At 38.7% G+C, this 17,048-nt stretch overlaps 2 protein-coding genes across 8 annotated transcripts in view; one reads left to right on the forward strand and one right to left on the reverse strand.

The window, feature by feature from the left end:
• The window catches only part of PATJ (PATJ crumbs cell polarity complex component), a 359,191-nt gene extending 351,824 nt beyond the window's left edge, over positions 1-7,367 (reverse strand). Inside the window, exon 1 of the mRNA XM_030870355.3 lies at positions 7,280-7,367. The gene's annotated coding sequence lies outside the window, so the exon portion shown is untranslated. The remainder of the gene's footprint in view (positions 1-7,279) is intronic.
• Positions 7,368-13,943: 6,576 nt separating this feature from the next.
• The window catches only part of TM2D1 (TM2 domain containing 1), a 150,420-nt gene continuing 147,315 nt past the window's right edge, over positions 13,944-17,048 (forward strand). For all 7 annotated transcript variants that reach the window (XR_011377284.1, XR_009565180.1, XM_060304943.1 and 4 more), the window contains exons 1-2: positions 13,944-14,135; positions 16,072-16,145. Coding sequence is in view for 5 of the 7 variants with exons in the window: in XM_060304943.1 (XP_060160926.1) it covers positions 13,954-14,135; positions 16,072-16,145 (256 nt within the window). In the remaining 2 variants the exon portion in view is untranslated. The remainder of the gene's footprint in view (positions 14,136-16,071; positions 16,146-17,048) is intronic.

Consider the following 17,048-nt stretch of genomic DNA (forward strand, 5'->3'; position numbering starts at 1 on the left):
GTTCCCCTGTGATCCTGGTGCATCTAGTCTAGAGACCACAATTTGAGAACTGCTGCATAAAGGTTAAAAGTGCACGACTGTCAGTGAAACTAGTAACTAGCTCTAAATGAACTGTTGTAAGGTCTCTAAAAGCAACAGAAAGGGCAAAAAAGTAATTCAGACCAGTGTTACTACAAGTGTGGACTGGATTGATGCTTGACCCACAAAGAGATAAGTACCAAAACTGGGAATAAGCATTTAGAAATCGTGGAATGCGGCAGAGTCATGTAGATCTATTAAATTTAGGAATACAAAGCACAACTTACATTGTACTTATTTTTGTAATTTCATTTTTCCAGCAATTCATTTTTCTAATAATTTTATAAAAATGTCAGTCCTTGAAAGACTGAGGGAGGGGAACCATAATCTTTTACCACCAACAGTTTGAGAAACACTGGTTTAGATAGACTATTTTGAGAGGGTTCTTATCAACAATGCTAAGTAGACTGGTCTTTATCCTGTAAGCAGCAGGAAGTAATCAAAGGCTTTTAAGTAGGGAAGTATTGAGTCCAGATTTCTATTTTAAAAGGTGGGGCTTCCCTGGTGGCACAGTGGTTGAGAATCTGCCTGCCGATACAGGGGACACGGGTTCGAGCCCTGGTCTGGGAAGATCCCACATGCCGCGGAGCAGCTAGGCCCGTGAGCCACAACTACTGAGCTTGCACGTCTGGAGCCTGTGCTCTGCAACGAGAGGCCACGACCGTGAGAGGCCCGCGCACAGCGAGGAAGAGTGGCCCCTGCTTGCCGCAACTGGAGAAAGCCCTCATACAGAAACGAAGACCCAACACAGACAATAAATAAATAAATAAATAAATAAATAATTTTAAATGAATATATGCTTATTAAAAAAAGAAAATGCAAATTGTTTAAAAAAAATAAAAAGGTGATTCTGGTAACAGGATAGATTAGTGGTCTTCAAACATTTTTAAACATACATTCCTATCAGTAAAAATGTATGTTGACCACTCACCTTATTTTTTATAACTATAAACATATTAATATATTTATATGTCATATGTGTTTTAAAACATATATAAAATAGAAACATCATGAGAGTAAGGTAAAAACTAAAAAGCAAGATTTTATCGTCATTCTCCTACTCTCCCAGTAGATTGTCCTGCACATTTTGGAAACCATAGTAGTAGATGTCTCTCAGTAAGGGTTAAGGTTAGAAACTGGTTGGCCATCCAACCCTATGACTCATATTTAATAAAAGCTAAACTATGTCCACAAAGCAGGCCTGGAAAAGTACTACAATTTCCCGGCATTGGGTAATATCTAGGGAAGGGCACTAAGGCCTTCAGAGTATATGAGGACAGAAGAAGAAATGCAATTAACTCTAGCTGAACATCCAGGAAGTAACACGTACACTAAAAGGAACCTATGTTTCACTCATTTTATGGTCATAGGAAATCTTCAACCAAACAATTTTGACCTGTTCGGCCTGACTAAGAAACTAACAGGGCTTACAGCAAGGAATTTCAAGTTTGTTTAAACATGGTAAAGCTCAGTCTACCTTGTCATAGATAGGCTACCTACAATCAGTCAGAGCCTAGACATTAAAATGCCAGTGTGCCACTGTCCTCATAGTTGCACAGCCTCCAGAGAACCAGTAGTTTTTTATGTTTAACAGCTTCCACTCCATCATTGATCAAGAGAGTTTGTGCCATGAATTTTTCATGTCTGGTTCACTGCGGTATTTGATTGAAGGAAATTATTATAATATTGTGGCTTTTAAAAAATACCCATGCCCTTAGCCATCACCAATTAAGGCAATATTTGAGAAAAGCTGATGCAGGGTTAGAAATTTAATTTGATTCAAATTTCTAGGTGGAGGAAACTTATTGAAAAGATTTATTAACCTCCTCAGTTCAAGAATGTAGGCCAATTAAGGACCCTGAGAAACACACTCTTCAGACTCCCAGTAGCACACAAAAATGTAACTCCCTAAGACATCTTATGTTTCTTTCTTGAACTGAACAAGATACCTTATACCTTGAAAATTTGGTTTAACAAGACATCTTATACTTCTATTTTAAAAAATTGAGAGAAAAGATTACTGGCAATCTGTTTGGGGAAGTACAGGTAGTCAGCCTGTAACTGCAGGTGTGAATTGGGCAGATCACAATTAGACTACATGTAACTCCTCAAGGGCAATTCCCCAGAGCTCAAGGGAACTAGGGACTCTGAACAATCTAAATGCTATTAACTGTAGATGATGTCATGATTTCAGAAGTTATTCAAAAATTGAAGTCCATGACCAACTTTAAATTTCTTTTGCTTCCTTTGGAGTGCAAAGCTCAGATTGTGTTTACTTACCATGGCTTTGTCCTCAAAGCTCAGCATTTATGAGGTACTGATTAAACGGAACACAGACTCACCTTGCCAGAGAGTAAATGGTGGCTCTTCACTCAAACTCCACATAAACACATCTGCTGTCATCCTAATGTATAGTCAAGACAGGTGTCCTGGCCTTGTGTCCCTATCAAATGGCAAGGCCTTTTCTAAACCCCTTAGATGTGAAAAATACTATATTTTTGGCTGCTGCCGAAACACTGTACTCCTGGAATTTTGGAAAAAGATATATATAAGTTCCAAAACCATCCTGCTATTTTGGGGCCATGTGCCTAAGCCATAGGCAACTTTTAAGTCCACTTAATGTTGGACATTTAGGACATCAAAGCTGAAAGACACCATGTTAAACTCAGAATCAGAACTGAAAATTGAGTCACTTCACCAGAATAATCCAATTAGCTAAATACAAATTTTTCTCATTGAACTATTCAAAGTTAACCAATGCATATCAGTTTCTGCCTGTAACTTGGCCACTGTGTATGAACAAAGTTAAACTGTTTTATGATATGCTCTTGTTTTCCTGTTGGTGGCAGTTTTCTCCAATGATCAGCAAAAAATACAAATCTGGGCAATTTTCACACTTAGGGATCTCTGATGTGTAGCCAGTCACTCACTGAAAGAACCAGGCATTCATACTCCTCACTAATGATCAGTTTCCACCTCAGATATTCTGTTCAATTCTCCCCACATTGCAGAATGTGTGCCCTTAGCTTCTCTCCAGAAATAGAGTCATGCCACTTTTGGCATGCTTGTGATATTCAAAACAATCCTAACAAATTGCAAAATAGGCCAAACTCTGCTTTGGACACCCTTCCCACTAATGTTCACCATTCTTCCTTCTCTTGGTCTTTTCCCAGAATCCATTTTATCTGTCACTAATTCAAGTAACTAGTTTTTTGGTGTCTACTGTGAGCATTGCAGGACCATTCTGTATAATATCTCACTTATCTTCTTAACAAATGTCTAATCTCCATTTCACAAATGCATTAAACTTCTTACAATTTCAAAAAAAACAAAAGCACTTTGAAAATGGTAATGACAGGAAGACAGTGCAACTGAGTGAAATTAATTTCACCTTGGGGGGAGGGATGGTAAACGGTTAAAGACATTTTTAGCAGGTAACTACTTTAAAAATGAGAGTCAGATATTACAAATTTTCAATAGAGAGGGAATGAATGTTTGTAAACCTGACTGTCAACATCTACTTAACTCATCTTCCTCTTCTACCACACTCTGCCCTGGAGCTTCAAGTTTCAGAAAATAATACGGAGAGGGACTGCCTTTCTCAAGGCAGAAGCCTTACCCAGCCCCAATTATCAAAGTCACGCCCATCAATTAAAGGTTAAAGCTAAATGAAAACAGGACAGTCCCAGAAAGCCTGCAGACCTGGGCTTCAAAGCTATCTACCAACCAGACACCGTGGGCACAGCATCAAAGCAAAGAACAAGACCAGTTTGGTTTTGTTCTTTTAAGAGTAAGAGCAACATTAGAGAATGCTCATTTCACAGAGATTTTACTAACTTCATTCAATCACAAGGCAGCTTCACAAATGCATGCAATCAATATAGACAGAATTCAAATCTGAAATTCTTAAAACACACTATCTTTGTTTACAATATTGTTTGGCAGGTTTTTAAACTATATAAATGGTAATTATACTGTATATTTATCCTTCAGCAATTTTTTTTAACTCAACTTTACATTTTTAAGATTTAGTCATGATGACATACACAGCTAATCTCCTGTTGATTAGCATTTCCTATTGGTCACTAACACAAAAACAGGATTAGAACTAAATATCTACTTTGATAACCAACATTTTTCCAGTTGGTTCAATAACCAATTCTCGAAATATGGCAGAATCTATAGCTTACAAGCTGTGAAATCATAGAGAGCTGGGTTCTACTCCTGGGACCAGGTCTGTGTTGTTGCGGTCAATTGTTTAAATCTCCCTATATTTTAGTTACCTCATTTATAAAATAGTTAATAAAAAATATTAAATATTTACAGTTGAAGGGACTAAATAAGATATAAAGCAGCCTGGCATACAGTGAACATTCAATACATGGTAGCTACTATTATCATTAATAACTCTTTTCAATCAAAATTATTTAAGATATTTGGGGGCTTCAAAAGAGCTAATAATTAGTTTAGCAGAGATTTTCCCTTTGTAATCAATAGTGGTTGCTTCTCAAAAGACTGAACAACAAAAAATTTCACCAGTGCAATGAATACAAGGGAGGTGGGAGTGGGGAGGCATAAAGCTGGGAGTTTTAAAAAAAACAATTGGTTTATAAATAGAAATGTAAGGGCTTCAGTAAACCAAACCCTCTTAAGGATAAATATACACTGAATCCTAACCCAGTGCTATTCAATAGAAATAAAATGTGAGCCACATATGTAATTTAAAATGTTTCTAGTAGCCACATGAAAAGTAAAAAGAAACAAGTAAAATTAATTTAAATAATATATTTTAATTATCCTTATATAAACTATCATTTCAATATGTAAGTAATATAAAAAATAACAAGGTATTTAGATTTTTAAACTAAATCTTCAAAATTTGATGTGTATTTACATTTACAGCACATCTCAATCCCAACTAGCCCTATTTCAAATACCTAGTCACAGGGGCAACTGGCTAACCATGTTGACAGTGCAGTTTTAACCTAGGCCTTTTCAGAAATAGCCCTGTACAGTGTTTTTAGCAAAACACTGTTCTGTTTATCAGCTAATGCAGCCTCTATGCCTTTTATCAAAGTAACTATCAGTATGAGACCATTCCCAAATCTGAGTTCTTCCCAATAAAAACAGCAAAGCTCCATAGTTTTATCAGAATTAAACATCTCAGTGAACCGAGCAAAAAGTGCGCGAAGAGTGGCTTACAGTTTACAAGACTCATCCTTGAACATTATTTCGTTTTGACTTCCCCAAACTCAGTGAGGTAGATCATTTACAAATGGGAAAACAGAAGCAGAGTCAAGTGACTTGCCAAGGGTTACACAGTAGGTGGACCTAATCCCATGTCTCCAAACTCCACAGGCTACACAGTTGTACAAATGCAAAAAATAAGCAGGCTTTCCATCTTCTCTCTCCATTTGCACCAGAACCTAGAATGAATACTTTGATAAAAGGCAACCAAGTCTACTAAAAAACATCAGAGTACGGGAAAAAAAACCAGAGCAATGGTCAAGTGATCCCAAAAATTAAGGTGGAATAGTCCTGTTTCTCAAAATTTTACTCTACTACCAAGGTGAGCAAAATCTTAAGTAAACAAATTAAACCCCACTTTAGTTTCCCCAAACTAATGTATTTTTGTTAAAGTTTAACAAAGCAAGGAAATTCCGACTGCTTGGTTGTTTAGTTTAAGGATAATTATTAAGTGCTTTTAAATAAAAATGCAATTACAAGGATTACTGAATGCTGAGCCTCTGTCTCAGTCACAAGGTTCTAAAAGTGAACTCATCATGGGAAAATATACAGGATTTTCTTTTTAAGAACACTAACTGAAAGGCAAGATACCATAATTTTATTAGTGATTATTTTCAGTGGTAGGTGGGTCTGGGTGTGCTTTTAGTTCCTTTTCTGGAAATTCTCTCCAATTTTTCTACAATGAATATGTTAGTTTTATAGTTATAAAAAATATGAATACATGACTTGAACTTATTAAAGCATCTTTAAACACAAATGAGGGATTCATACAATTTACCTTCAACCTTAAACACAACTATTATTGATATACCAAGCTCACCTTATGTGACCGTTAATAGGACCTCAATTAGCAAAGGGCAAACTCAAAAACCAATTTGAGTTTTTACCTCCATTCCTCCCTAGCTTTACTTTTAAAAAGTTATGCGCAAATGAACTGGCAACCAATAGGAGCTTAGACGGCCTAGTAGTATTACCATACGCGGAGTAACAGATTTTTCTTCTAGGTCTCCAGAAGGCTTCTTCGTTCTTTTAAGAAACACTTGTTTATTGCACACCTACCCATGGCCAGACTCTCAATGCAGTTGAGAAGCAACCTAGGGAAATAAGGTCCTTTAAAGGCCACCCTCTCAATCGCGCAAACCAGTAAACAACTAATTCGAATCCAAAGTGATAAGAGCCATCTGGAGATAATGTCAGACTGCCAAGAGAACACTCCAGGGGGAGATTAATTCGGCCTTCTAGGTGTCCCAGGAGGGCTGAGGCGCTTTGGAGGGGGTGGGGGGAAAGGATTTGAAAATGCTTTCCTGAGCGTGACATAAAGCAGGAATCCAGCGATTTCCCCAAAGCCTGGAGCCAGAGCACTCTCCGCCTGGTCGTCCCCATCTATAAAGTGAGGCTAGCAGAGCCCAGGCCTGATTGTCGGCCTGGGAACTCGTCTACGTGACCACCAGGCTCCCAGATGGGGTTGGGGCCAAGTGGCCCCTCAACTGGGATCTGAGTACCCCCTCCTCCGGGACCCCGAACAGGCCACCACCTGGTCACTCCTTTCACCGTCACCAGTTGGGGAAAGACTCCGCCCAGCTCTGGGGGCGAAGAACAGGCACCCACTTGGGTGCAAAGTTTGATCCCGGCCACTCCTGGTACAGACCCGGGCCGAGATTTGAGTGCCGCCAGGGCCTGCCGAAGAGGGGCGGCTCCGTGGCCCGCGGCCTCCGGCAAGCCCTGCACCGAGGGGCGGGGACCACGGTGGGGTCACCGGGCCCGAAGCAGACGAACAGCGCCCCGCACCCTCCGCGGGCCCGGCCGAGCGCCCGGCGGCGTCCTGGGTCTCCCGTGCCCACTCCTCTCGGAGGGCGGGCGGAGAGCGCGCCGGGGCAGCGGCGGAGGCTCTGGACGCGGGGCGAGGGGTCCCCTCCGCGCAGCGCACGCCCGCACTCCCGGCCCCCTGCTTTACCTGGTCCGGCTGCGGCGCCGGTGAGAGCCCGGAGCGGGCGGGCGGACTCGGCGTCAGCCCTCCCTCACCTGGGCGGAAGTGAGAGGCCCAGGAAGACCGCGCCTCACCTGGCAGGCCCTCCCCTCCCTCCTACCCTCTCCGCCGGGGCGGGGCGCCGAGGTGGCACGGGAGGGGCGGGCGGGGGAGCCTGGGGCCGCGGGAGGCCGACTCGAGGGGGGGCGGGCGCGGGCGCGGTGGGCTTCTCCACTTTCTGCAGGTAAAGTTCTACTGGGCGAGGGAAGGTTAAAGAGGCAGAAAAAGGTGGGATCTGAGGGCCAATTAGGCAGAAGAAAAGCCAAGTGGTGGGGAGATCCGGCTGGACAGGTGTAGGATGGCTGGGCTGAGAGGAGACCTGAAATCATGGAAATTGAAGGAGGATATTGATAAAAGGATTTCGTCAAATCTGCTTGGTCTGTCTTTGTCCCTTACCTTTCCCGTTCTGTCATCCCTCCTTGTGTCGTCTTCATCCGCTGACCCCACATTAAATTCTAAGTATAACTGGGGGTTATTTTTTGCTCATTTAGTTGAGGAAAGGAAAGAAACCAATCTAGCAGTATTTGCCTGCGATATGCCGGGCGCTAGCTTATATACATTACCTCATTTGCCCTGTGAAAAAAATGATGAAGAAACTGCGCACCTAAGGGTTAAGTAATTTGCCCAAAATTTGGGACCCAGATGGGATCTTCTGACTATAAGTCCAGTGTTGACTTCCGTATATGTTTTAACATTTTTGTTCTTGATATCATAACTTGACTTTGAGAAAGATTGTGTAGAACCTACAACAGCTCTACTGTAACTAAATAGGATTTTGATGATAGGCGTTTTATTTTGTCTAATACAGTCCACACATTAACGGTAAACAGAATCAATCTTCAGGTTTGTGTTCATTAAATATAGTATTTGTTAAGCACCGTGATTGACTTTGTAAAATGTTAAACATGAGGGTTACCTGTCCTCAAGGAAGATGGTATGTACAGACAGGGGCAATGTAAGGACATCTGTTGTAAGATCATGCACTTGACACCTCTTAGTGTTATCGTTAGTTGTTTTTTTGTTTGCTTGTTTTTAAGAAATTATCACTTGTTAGGCCTGGTAAAAGGATACACAGGATACAAAATTTCAGCATGGACTCTACCTCTTAAGAATGAACAAACTATTGAAGGAAATAAACTTATACAACAACTTAAATTACCAAATATGTATAATGAAGCCAGAACTTTCAGAAAATAAAGAGATCTATTACGCTTGCTGAAAGCATCTCTTAGGATTTAAACAAGTCTAACAGGTGTTTGGGATTTGCTTAAGGTAAAATGGAGAAGGAAATGCTTCCTAAATTGGGGTGGGGGAGGGGCAGCATACAGGTGGAGACCAATTATCTGAAAGCATCACCTTGCAAACATAGAGTAAGGTCTCTTCTTACTCTAACATTTGATGATGGTCATGAACATATTCCCCCTTTCTCAAAAAATAATGTGACTTTGGGGAATTCCCTGGTGGTCCAGTGGCGCTTTCACTGCAGTGGCCTAGTTTGATCCCTGGTTGGGGAACTAAGATCCCACAGGCTAAGTGGCTTGGGTAAAAATAATAACAACAAGAACAATGTGACTTTTAATTGACTGTGAAACAAAGTTCAAACTCCTTTTCTTAGTGTCCAAGGCCCTCTAAACTCTCTCCTTGCTGCCTCTTCAACCTACTCTTCCATTTCACTCTCCAAGATCTGATGCTGGCCAAATGGTCTGGTCTACTCTATGCCCTTGAAATGACGACACCATGACTTTTCCGTTGGTTACTCATCCCCTTTTCCATGCTTGGAATGTCCTATGAGCCCTACCCTTCCCCCAGGGCCTCAATGATCATTCCCAGAAAACATCCCTCTCCACCACATTTAATCCCATTTTCTCCATATTTTAGTATGGTTATTTTAATTTCTGCTTTCCTCTGGCTCTTACCTGGAATTTTAAAAAATGTTTGACTTATTCAGTACATTTTTTAAGGCACATACTCTGTGGTAAACATTTTCTGGCACAGAGTTTTTTTGGTTTTTTGTTTTCTCAACCTCTGAGAACCCTCAAGAGTATTTTATTCACAGAATGATGAAGATGAACACAGTTTTTAAGAACACATCTCTGAAGTCAGAAGGTCTGAGCTTGAATTCTAATTCCACCATTTCTTAAAATATGCAACTTTGACAAGTTATTTAAACCTTCTAACTCCCATTAGTGAAATTTCAGTGCCAGTACTTACAATACTTCATATGGTAGTTTTTAAGGTTAAATGAAGAAATTACATGTATTGCATACACCTGGCACATAGAAAGTACTGAATAAATGAAGCAGCACATAGATGGGCATGAACATGACAGATACTTGTGACAGCAAAGAGAAAGCCAAGAGTAGTCCTAAATAAAGTGAGGCCAGAGCAGATGGTGGAGGACCTGAAAATACTACGGAGAACTTTAGGTTATAAGACTTTATCCTTTATCTCTAAGAAATTAAAGAGCCACTGAAAATTTCTGAATAGGATTTTTATTTTTTGCTTTTTAAAAAAACATTTAATGATTGGTGTTTATTTTTAAAAATGCTTGATTTCTTTAGAGCAGTTTTAGGGTCTATACTGAACAGAAGTTACAGGTTTCCTATGTACCCCCTTCTCCCACATATTCATAGCCCCCCTCTTTACCAACAGCCCCCACCAGAGTGGTACATGTCTTACAACTAATGAACCTATATTGACACATAATCACCCAAAGTCCATGGTTTACATTATGGTTCACTCTTGGTGTTGTACATTCTATGGGTTTGGATAAATGTATAATGACATGTATTCACCATTATAGTATCATGCAGAATACTTTCACTGCCCTAAAAACCCTCTGTGCTCTGCCTATGCATCCCCCTGCTGCTGCCCTCCCTCCCCAACTCCTGGCAACCACTTATGTTTTGTTAACTCCATATTTTCATCTTTTCCAGAAGGTCAGATAGTTGGAATCATACAGTATGTAGCTTTTTCAGATTGGCTTTTTAGTAAGATGCATTTAAGCTTCCGCCATGTCTTCTCACGGTTTAAGAGCTCAATTCTTTTAGCACTGAAAAATATTCCATTTTCTGGATGTACCACAGATTACTTATCTGTTCACCTACTAGAAGACATCTTATGCTTCCCAGTCTGGTCAATTATGAATAAAGCTGTTATGACCATGTGTGCAGGTTTTATCTGGACAAACTCCTTTGGGTAAAATACAAGGAGCTTATAGGATTTTGAATAAAATTTTGGATATGATACAGGTTTTATGTTTTCCTAAATGAAAGATTAATCTGGAAGCAGTGTGAAAAATAGATTGACAAAGTTGGGGAGAAGGCCTAGAATCAGAAAGAGGAAGTAAGAAGTTGCTATAGCAAGGTACCTAGGAAATGACATATACCTGAAATAGGGTGAAAATATAGGATTTTAAAAGTGAGCACTTAAAAATATCAGTTGCTTAGTGATTAGAAAAAGGGATAAAGAAGAACAAGGAGAAAACTGAAGTGCAAAGATGATTCTAAGCTCTGAAACTGATAAAATGGATGTTGGTGTTGAAACTTAGAAAAGCCAATTTATTCTGTTTTGTTTTTTTAAGAAGTAGGACTCTGATAAAGTCAGTTTTAGATCCTACATTTGACATTCACGATGAAATATACTTGGCATAGAGTAGGCCTTATTAAGTGATGAGTCAATTGAATTGGATGGCAGTTAGACTGGTGCACCAAAGAGAGGACACAGAAATACCTGAGAGACAGCATGGATGTAGAAAAATTCCCAATGTGCAGAGGACTATAATAAAGATTTACCAGGACCTGATACTATGAATTTACCACCAGAGGAAAAAAAATGCCCATCTCAAATAAAAAAGAAATTTGGGGAGAGTAACCATCTTTTATCTCTTAATGATTCTGTTCTAATCATGGAAACACGGATCAGATTGCTCAGGACAAAACTATCTATTAATGTAATTAGGTGTATACTAGAATTTTAGGAATGAAAAGATCCAATGTTCAGAGCCTTTGAATCCCAGAGGAAGCTTTGCTTCAGGCTTCACTGGCAAACCTCTTTCTAATGTTTCTACATAGCAATTTCCGTACTGGGCTGTGCTATTCATATCCTTTACTTTCTATAGAATTTGCATAGAATCCTATAGAATTTTTATGAGACAAAGAAACTTTGCATTGAAAACATGCCTAAGATTGAGATTTAACGTTCTTACTAAAATTAGACAATGTAGTATCTTGTTATCAGAGACTATAATTGCAAAGATATAAAGTAATATATGTTACTGAGCCATGAGAAAATAGATTAAGGGGCAGTAAGAAGAGAAAGTGAACGTGAATCACTTCAAGAGTCAAATATTTTGTATTTCTTTACTTTCACAGGAAGACTCTTGTTCTTTTCAGTTTATACATTGTAGGAGAGAACAAAGATAATCAGTAGAACCATAAAAACAGATTTTGTAGTGCGATTAATCAGCAAAGCGCAAGCATTTTCAAATAGTTAATTGTTCAAAATCTATATGAAAAATGACACAAATATCAACAATATTCCTGCAGTCAGCAGGAAAATACCTAATTTTGTCATAATTTCAATAAACTCAAACTAGAAAGTTGCTTCCTTTCACCTTCTGATTTTCTTTAGATTGTATTTTGAAAATCAAACCAGAACTTTTTGAAAGTGCCAAAATGGTAGTCAAAATGCAAAGTCACTATCTTTTATCACCAGATACTACGTGTAACAGATATTCCAATCCTTATCCCTGGAGTTTACCTAATCCTTGGCCCCAACCCCTTTCCTAAATTTCATCTCAGGATGAGGATGAAGGATGGTGTTGAGCTGTATGTTATACACATTATTGGTAATTTTTAAAACTCAAAGTTAATGGTTAATTTTCTAGGTTGTACATTTTTAGGCGGTCATGCATCCTATGAAGAACCAACTCTGTTCCTCCAGTTTGGCCTGGATTTTGAATTATTTTGATGTCAGTGACAAAATATTGTGTTCCAAATACTGTTTGGGGGATTATCTTATCAAAACCCTTGTCCTACTACAGCAACTAATACATGCTTCTATTGTGACAATTACCAAGCAGTATTTTAACAGTTTGTCTTTTCCCCCAGCAAACACAAAGTGTTTAACTACTGGGTTCTTGCCTCTTTATTTTTTGAGGCTGTAGGGTCTCATCTTATGTTGGGTACAAAGCAAATGCTTGATAAATATCTTTATGGAAGGGAAGGAGGGAAAGAGAGAGAAAAGAAAAGGAAGGAAAGGAGGGAGGAAGGAAGGAAAGGAGGGCGGGAGAGGGAAGAAGGGAGGGAGGAAAAAGGGGAAAAAGGAGAGAAGGTGCAAGTCCAATTAAAACGGGAAGTTTAACAATTGAACTAGTAAATTTCAAATTTCTTATCACTTAAGTCTTTAAGCATAAATGTTTTAATTTTAAAATAGCATACTAATGTTGCAAAATTGGTTTAAGAAAAATTTTAAATGTAGTTACAATACTAAGATATTATTGCAAATAGTTTCATGCCTTCTCATTCAAAAATGATACATCTTGTAATACATTATCTCAGGGTTGTCAAAGTGTGGTCTCTGGACCAGCAATATCAGCATCACTTGGCAATTCATTAGAAACGAAAATTATCCTGCCCTATCCTAGATCTTCAGAACCAGAACCTGAGGCTCAACCATCTGAGTTTCAATACTCCAGGTGGTACTGATGCTCCCTAAAGTTTGAGAACCACTGCACAGCACAATTGTTCAAAATTAGTCCTACTGTGGATGAAGAGGCACCACTCAAACTCAAATATTTTTACGTTAGAGAAAAACAACTAAAATTTCACTAAAAAATAGTACACATTTTGTTCCGTATAAAAGATACCCCCATTACTTTAGAATCCATAGAAATTTAGAAATAAGAGATGGAGGAAAAACCCTCCAACCTTTCACTTAGTTTAGTCGTAAACTCTTTGGTCTCCTCTTGTTTTAGGCCCTTTCCTTCACCTAAATGTTCACTGTTAAAAATAAAGGTGTAAAAATGAATAAATTAAAAAAAATATATATATAATTTTTTAAAAGAAAAAAATTAGAAGAAAAAAGGTGTAATGCTTATTTTTGTGATGCAGTCCTCAAGATCAATTTGTACCAGCCTTCCAAAAAGTTCTTCTCTAAGACAACAAGGAGGCCATCATATCATAGTAAGAGCACAGTTTCTGAAATCGGGCAAACATCAATTTTATTCCAACTCAGTAACTGAGGCCAACATGTTTTTTAGCGTCTTTGAGTCTGGTTCGTTATCTGTAAACCCAAATCCTACCAGACTAACAGATAATGTTTATAAAGGGTTTATCGAATTGCCGGGCGCCGCTGGCACTTCTGCTGATGGAAAAGCCACAGCAGGATTAGCTTGGGAGGAAGCCGTGGACGTAGGTCAGCTGATTCTCCAAGCGAGCTGCCTCCTTCTGATTCTCAAAGACCAATCGAAGCTCTCCCAGGTGATTCCGCAGGCCTAGAGAGATGACCTGCCTCCAACTGATGCACGGTCCCTTTAAGAGCCTCACTCCCGCCGCCGCCAGACTCCCAGCTTCGCCTAGGCGAAGGCGGAACCGGAAGTTATGGGGGATGCGCCGGTCCCCAGCATGGCGGCTTGTCGGCCCTCCGGGTCGGTTGCTTCTGAGACTGCTGCTGCTCGGCTCCTGGCTGTACTGTGGGTCGTGTCAGTAACCACGGGACCTTGGGGAGCTGCCGCCGGCGGTGGCGAAGAGTCACTTAAGTGCGAGGACCTCAGAGTGGGACAATATCCTCTGTGAGGAGCCCCCCCCCCCATGGGGCGAGGTAGATTCGGGGTCGAGAGTGGGTCGCGGCTCTCAACACGGGCTAAGGTTTTACTGAAAGGAAAGGTGACCTGTGTCCTTTAATGACCGAGGGACCCCAGGCGGTGAAGAGAGATGTGGGGCTGGGACGGACAGAGGCTATCCTGTGTGATTTCCTTGGGATTTTACTGATCGTTGATGCTTCCTCTTGTGATCCCCCTTTCTTTTTTAAAAATTCATTTTTTTAACCGGTGGGTTTATTTGTTCAAACACATTGATACTGAAGTTAGGCCATGTTTGTAAGCATTGGAATTAAGTTAAAAGGTTGATGGACCCTACCCTGGAAATTTGCCGACTTCGGGGAAAACAAGTACAGTAATTAATAACGATATAGCCAATGTATGTTGCCCATTTATTGTTAACTTTACATTTATTACCTTATACTGTCTCGACCTACATGAGATCCCAGACTGCAAGGGGGCAAATTCCTGCTCCACTTTGTAACAGTGGACAAATTATTTGAACTGTGTTTTATCATGAGTAAAAATATAGATAACAGTGCTACCAACTTAAAGGTCTGTTGTGATAAATTAGTACAGGTAAGTCACTTAGAACAATGCCTGGCACATAGTAGGGGCTATATGTGTTAGCTGTTTGTTTACTGATGAGAAAACAGGCTGGAGGAGTTAAGTAGATCTGTTCATTGCAGCAGCTCTGATAAGTGGAGGAGGATATGAAATGGGAGTTATATTCAAATTAAAATAGGTAATTTTGTACAAAATTAGACAGTTTTATACAAGTTGTAGAACAGAAAAATTAATAGAAGCCAGAGATATAAAAAAGATTCTATGAGAAGAAATCTTAAAATTAAGAAAATTCGATAGTATTTTTAAGAGTTGAGGAGAGGCCGCCATTATTAAATTTTTACAGAATAGCTCTAATTTGCTGATTACCATTATGCTAGGAGTTTGAGAATCACTGACCTAGTAAGTTGAGCCCCTTTCTTGGCAAAAATGTCGGGGTGATTATTTCTAATAAAATAATTGAGCAGTATGAAGAGCTGTGCTATTTGAAACTTAGAAGTACCTGAGCATACAAGATGATGTTAACTGGAAAATGTTTTTCCTCGCATAAAGATGAGATGTCCAGTAGTGATTCAGAAACCCTAAAGAGGTGTCAGACTCTGTCTCCAGAGACATCCTGTGAGTACCTTACTTATCTCATATTAGTGTCAATAAAATTTTTAGGAAACAGAACCCCGACCCCAAGTGTTGTGAACATCTATGAGAAGATAATTATTATATCCATTTACAAAAGCTTAAAATCCTGTTGGGGAGACCATGTAGACCCGCCTAAAACAACCATCTTCCTCACAGTCTGATGGAAAGCACCCTCGGCTTGGAATCAGGAAATCTGATTTTACTACCTATCACTCATACCACTTTGGATAAATCACTCAAACCTTGAGCATCAGTTTGCTTCAGTAATGTGGGGATAATAGTATCTACATCACAGGATTATTTGTGTTACATGAAATTATGTATATGGTAATACTTGGGGCCTGTAAATAATTTCAGTCAGATATCTGGAAACTGATTTTTTTAACTTGAAGTTCTCGTGTATAATTTGGTAAAGATTTTTATTTTCTTTTTTTTGTGTGTGCTTTGTGCTTAAACCCTGACTGATGTTCCATAAGCATAGCACCCTCTGCTAGAGTTTTTAATACAATTTTCCTGTAATAAGTTAATATTCAGGTATTATTTAGTGACACTAGAAGTATACCTGTGCTTGTTGACTTGGACAAACTAACAGCCTCTTTTCACATGTGAATATAATCATAAATATATAAGATGACATGTTAAAGACAAGATGATAATGTTTTATATTGGAATGTAGTTCATATTTCCTTAACTTTTCTACATATATTTGTAAAGATCCAAAAATAAATGATGCTACACAAGAACCAGTTAACTGTACAAACTACACAGCTCATGGTAAGACTTGCAGAAACATTTTAAATAATTTTTAAAACATTATTTCATAGATGAATGTGTGATCGCTAACAGTAATTAATAAATGTGTTTTTTCTTGATTTACAACATTATTATTATTCAGTTTTCAGAACAACTTAATATTGGAGAACTGGCTAGGGGTTGTTAATATTTAATTTAAAAAATAATCTTATTCTATTAATTATATAAACTGAGTTTTTTATTTTCATTCATTTTTTTAAAAAACCTTTAGAATAATTTATATAGCTTTCTTGTTGCCCTTTATTTATCAAGTTATGTTTTACAAAGATGCTTCTTTAGACTTTTAATTACTCAAAGAGAACTTGAAATGAGACTTTTAGTCCAATAAGGTACGGTGAGGAGCTTTATCACCCATATCATGCACTTGTAAAATATATTTAGGTACATCCTAAGTGTGAAAAAAATACGGTAAGGATTTGAAGTGTGCATTAGTTTTTTCTTAGATGTTTTGGTAATGGATAACACCCTCAACCTAATGATTTGGGGGAGCTTCTGTTATTCCAAAAAATACGTAATGCTAGATAAAAATTAATAAGTTGTTTAGCCTTCTAAAGGGTTATATGTTGGAAAGGAGGCAGATAGATGTAAGTTGGAGCTATTTGGATTTGGCATTCTTATTTGACATGGTACATAATGATGGTCAATACCTAGTATTATTTTGAGAAAAGAACACCTATTGAATATATACTGATTGTTTTATTCTTTAGACAGGAAATAAGGCAATAATTGATGTTTTCTTTATAAATGAAAGCTACTAAACAGATTCATTTTGGAAATCAGATTAAAGGGATTTTTTTTAACTGCAAAAAACTTTCAGTTTTTCAAAATTATCTTATAGTCAAATAACTGACCTCTTGATTATGA

The sequence above is a fragment of the Globicephala melas genome, chromosome 1 (genome assembly GCF_963455315.2).
Source record: "Globicephala melas chromosome 1, mGloMel1.2, whole genome shotgun sequence".
NCBI classification, from domain to species: domain Eukaryota; kingdom Metazoa; phylum Chordata; class Mammalia; order Artiodactyla; family Delphinidae; genus Globicephala; species Globicephala melas.